General features: G+C 49.8%; 1 protein-coding gene across 2 annotated transcripts in view; it reads left to right on the top strand.

Annotated features, from left to right (window-relative positions):
• The first annotated feature begins 1886 nt into the window (after positions 1–1886).
• Hm13 (histocompatibility minor 13) overlaps positions 1887–3282 on the top strand; it is a 35424-nt gene continuing 34028 nt past the window's right edge. Inside the window, exon 1 of one of the 2 annotated variants that reach the window (XM_050150840.1) lies at positions 1887–2195. In XM_050150840.1, coding sequence (XP_050006797.1) covers positions 2013–2195 — 183 coding nt within the window. In that variant the 5' untranslated portion in view covers positions 1887–2012. The remainder of the gene's footprint in view (positions 2196–3282) is intronic. The other variant, XM_050150841.1, reaches the window with a different exon arrangement.

The following is a 3282-nucleotide window of genomic DNA, read 5'->3' as shown; positions in this document are numbered from 1 at the left end:
CAAAAAATGAAAAAAAAAAGAATTGCATGGTCATGGTGTCTCTTCACAGCAATAAAACCCTAACTAAGACACACTATTTTCTAAAAGATGAAAGAGATTAAATTTAATAAGACTGAATCTTGTGTTTGCTTGTTTGAGTCTCATTATGTAGCCCTTGCTAGCCTGGAACTCCCTATGAAGACCAGGCTGGTCTCAGACTTAGAAAGCTTTGGCTGCCTTTGCCCCTGGAATGCTGGGATTAAAGGCATGCGCCACCAAACCAAGCTAAGATTGATTTTTTTTATTTTTTTTTTTATTTTACATGTGTGACTGTCTTGCCTGCATGAATGTATTACACCATGTGCATGTTTGGGGCCCGGGGAGGTTAGAAGTGGACATTAGAGTTCCTGGAACTAGGGTTACATACGCTAAGAAGACACTATGTGGGTCCTGAGAACCAACTCCTGCCCTCCGAGAGCAAATGCTCCTAACCTCCGAGCCATCATACCAGCCATAAGACTGAATTTTTTAAAGAGGGGGAGGGTTGTTGTTGTTATGGTTTTATTCGTTTGTTGAGACAAGGTCTCACTATGTTGCCTTGGCTGGTCTCAAACTCACAGATCTACCCACCTGCCCCTGTCCCTGAGTGCTGGGATTCAAGGCATGGACCACCAAGCCTGGCTTCCAAGATGGGGCTATTTAACATGCATTAACTAACTGCTTTTTAGAGCACACAAGGAATGACAATGTGGCACCATTCTAGTCATCAAATGCCCACAGAAATGGCATCCGTACAATGATGGAATTAAATCTCAAAGATGAATAATTAGAACATGATGTGATATGATTTTAGCAAGAACTAGAAGCCTAGCAGTGGGTAAGAGAAGCAACATATTAGTTGAATTGAGTATTAAAGTATGTAACATGATTTTACAAACTCTCCAGGTTTATAACCAGTTGCTTTTGAAAATACTAAATTTTAGCCTGGTGGTAGGGGCACACACTTTTAATCCCAGAACTTGAGAGGCAGAGACAGGTAGATCTCTGTGAGTTTGAGACCAACTTGGTCTAAAGATGGAGTTCCAGGCAGGCTCCAAAGCGACAGAGAAACCCTGTCTCAAAAAAAAAAAAAGGAAAATACTAAATTTTAGCCTAATTTTCTTTAATTAAGTGCTTAGTCAACAAGCCAGCTGAACAAACTCATCTGCCCAGACTTACATCCTTCCAATTATGATGCGAGCCGCAGTGTTTATAAACTGTATGGGGTTATGGAGTGGTTGGTAGGATTACTATTGTCTGGCACACAATAAGCAATCAATTCATTTGCAAACCTTTTATACAGCTTCCCTATTTTGCTTTATTTTTCTCTAATTTATCTGCATCAATATGCCTTAGAATTCATACCTACATGCCGACATCTTTACATTTTAAAGCTATTCTAAAAGATACATTTTAGATTCGTAATTTATTTGTTCATTTTACCCTCTTTCCGCCTTCCTCTCCCAACTCCAGCATACTAAAATGCAAGCTTCGTGAGCACAAGGACAAGCTTTTGCTCGTTTCCTTCCGTGTCCTGTTAACTAGAAGGTAAGTGGGACATCCCAATAAATATTTAAGGTACAAATGATCGATTGAGTATCGAATGAATGTGTGCATCCTTCTTGGCTGAAGGCTGAGGATTTGTGGAGAGCAGGACAGCCTAGTACTGAAGAAATCCCCTGGGACTAAAGAATGGGTCCTCAAGTCTCAGGATGGATTACAGCCACAATGGTCCAGATCGCCTGTGTGGATGGCCCCCAAGTTGCTTAGCAACAAGCCGTCCCTCCCCCGCCGCCACTAGAGGGCGATCGGGCGGCGGGGAGGGTGGTAGCGGGAACGCGCGCGCGTTCACTGCGCGGCGCCGAAAGGCGAGGAGGCACGTCACTTCCTGTTTCTTTAGGGGAACGTGGCTTTTCCCCGCAGTACCTCGCCTTCCATCTGCGTTCGTGCATCGGCGGCTGGAGCTGGAGTCGGAACCCAAGCGCAGCCTCGCCATGGATTCGGCCCTCAGCGACCAGCACAACGGCAGCACCGAGGCCAGCAGCCCGGCCAACGGCACGACGCGGCCGCCCTCCACGCCCGAGGGCATCGCGCTGGCCTACGGCAGCCTCCTGCTCATGGCGCTGCTGCCCATCTTCTTCGGCGCCCTGCGCTCAGTGCGCTGCGCCCGCGGCAAGGTAAGGTCAGGGCGAGAGCCGAAGCCTTCCACCCCCATCCCGGCCACGGCCCCCACGAGCCTGTCCCTGCACACCCGATAGCTGGCCCCCCTCTCTCCCGCGTCACGCACCCACCGGGGCATCGATCACCATTCCCTCCCCTTGCGTCCACATCTGTAGCTGGCCTTCGGTGTACCAGATTCTGGCCACTCCTAAAAGCGGGTATTAGCATTGTCCTCCGCGGCCCGCAGACAGACCCTGCCACATCCCCTCCCCCAGACCCCTTGCTTCGAGCCACAGCTGGGAACGCTGTCCGCGCCCGACCTCAGACACAAAGGCAGGCACTGACTCCTCGGAGCCTGCTGGCCCCAGCCAGACTGCCCCCCACCTGATGCTATAGCTAATCAGCAGCCAGGTGTTTGCCCCTCACCAGAGCGATCACTCGTTCGGTGGATTGGGTGAGCCCCAGTGTGTTCCCCACAGGTATGGCTCTGAAAGGCACCATCTTTTGTCATCCTTCTGCTAGGAGCCATGCCTGGCCACACCCACAGTTAATTGTAGCATCCAGATTCATCCCTAGGCCCTGATTTCTGTCGCTCTGGAATCACAGCTGCATGTGTGCCTGCCAGGAACCCCTAGAGCAGACCCTTCTCCCTGCCTTAAAAACAAAGCCCAGGGGCGGGGACCCCGGTGGCGCAGCGGTTAAAGGCGCTTGCCGCCAAGCCTGAAGACTTGAGTTAAATCCCTGGGGCGCAAATGGTAGAAGGAGAAAACCGACCCCCTCCATATTTTCTGACCTTGTCACACTCACAGTAAATAAGCAAATATTTAAAAAAAAAACAAAAACAAAAAAAATTGAAATAGAGGTGTAGCGTGATGACACACCTTTGTAAGCCTGGCACTCAGGAGCTGAGGCAGGAAATCACAAATTCCAGGGTAGCTAGGCTACAGAGGGAGACCCAGTTGCCCAGAGAAAAAGGGGGGTGGGTGGGATGGCGTGGGATGGGGGTGGGAGAATAGAGCACCAGCTCAGCTTCTTTTGTTCAGTGTCTGGACCCAGTTCCAGCCATTCAGCTCTTGGGAATGTGGCACCTTGGTCGTGTCCCCG

The sequence above is a fragment of the Alexandromys fortis genome, unplaced genomic scaffold (assembly GCF_014885135.2).
Source record: "Alexandromys fortis isolate MF-2015 unplaced genomic scaffold, M_Fortis_MF-2015_v1.1 scaffold_27, whole genome shotgun sequence".
In the NCBI taxonomy this organism is placed as follows: Eukaryota; Metazoa; Chordata; class Mammalia; order Rodentia; family Cricetidae; genus Alexandromys; species Alexandromys fortis.
The sequence above is the reverse complement of the archived record's forward strand: the minus strand, read 5'-3'. Positions and strand labels throughout refer to the sequence as shown.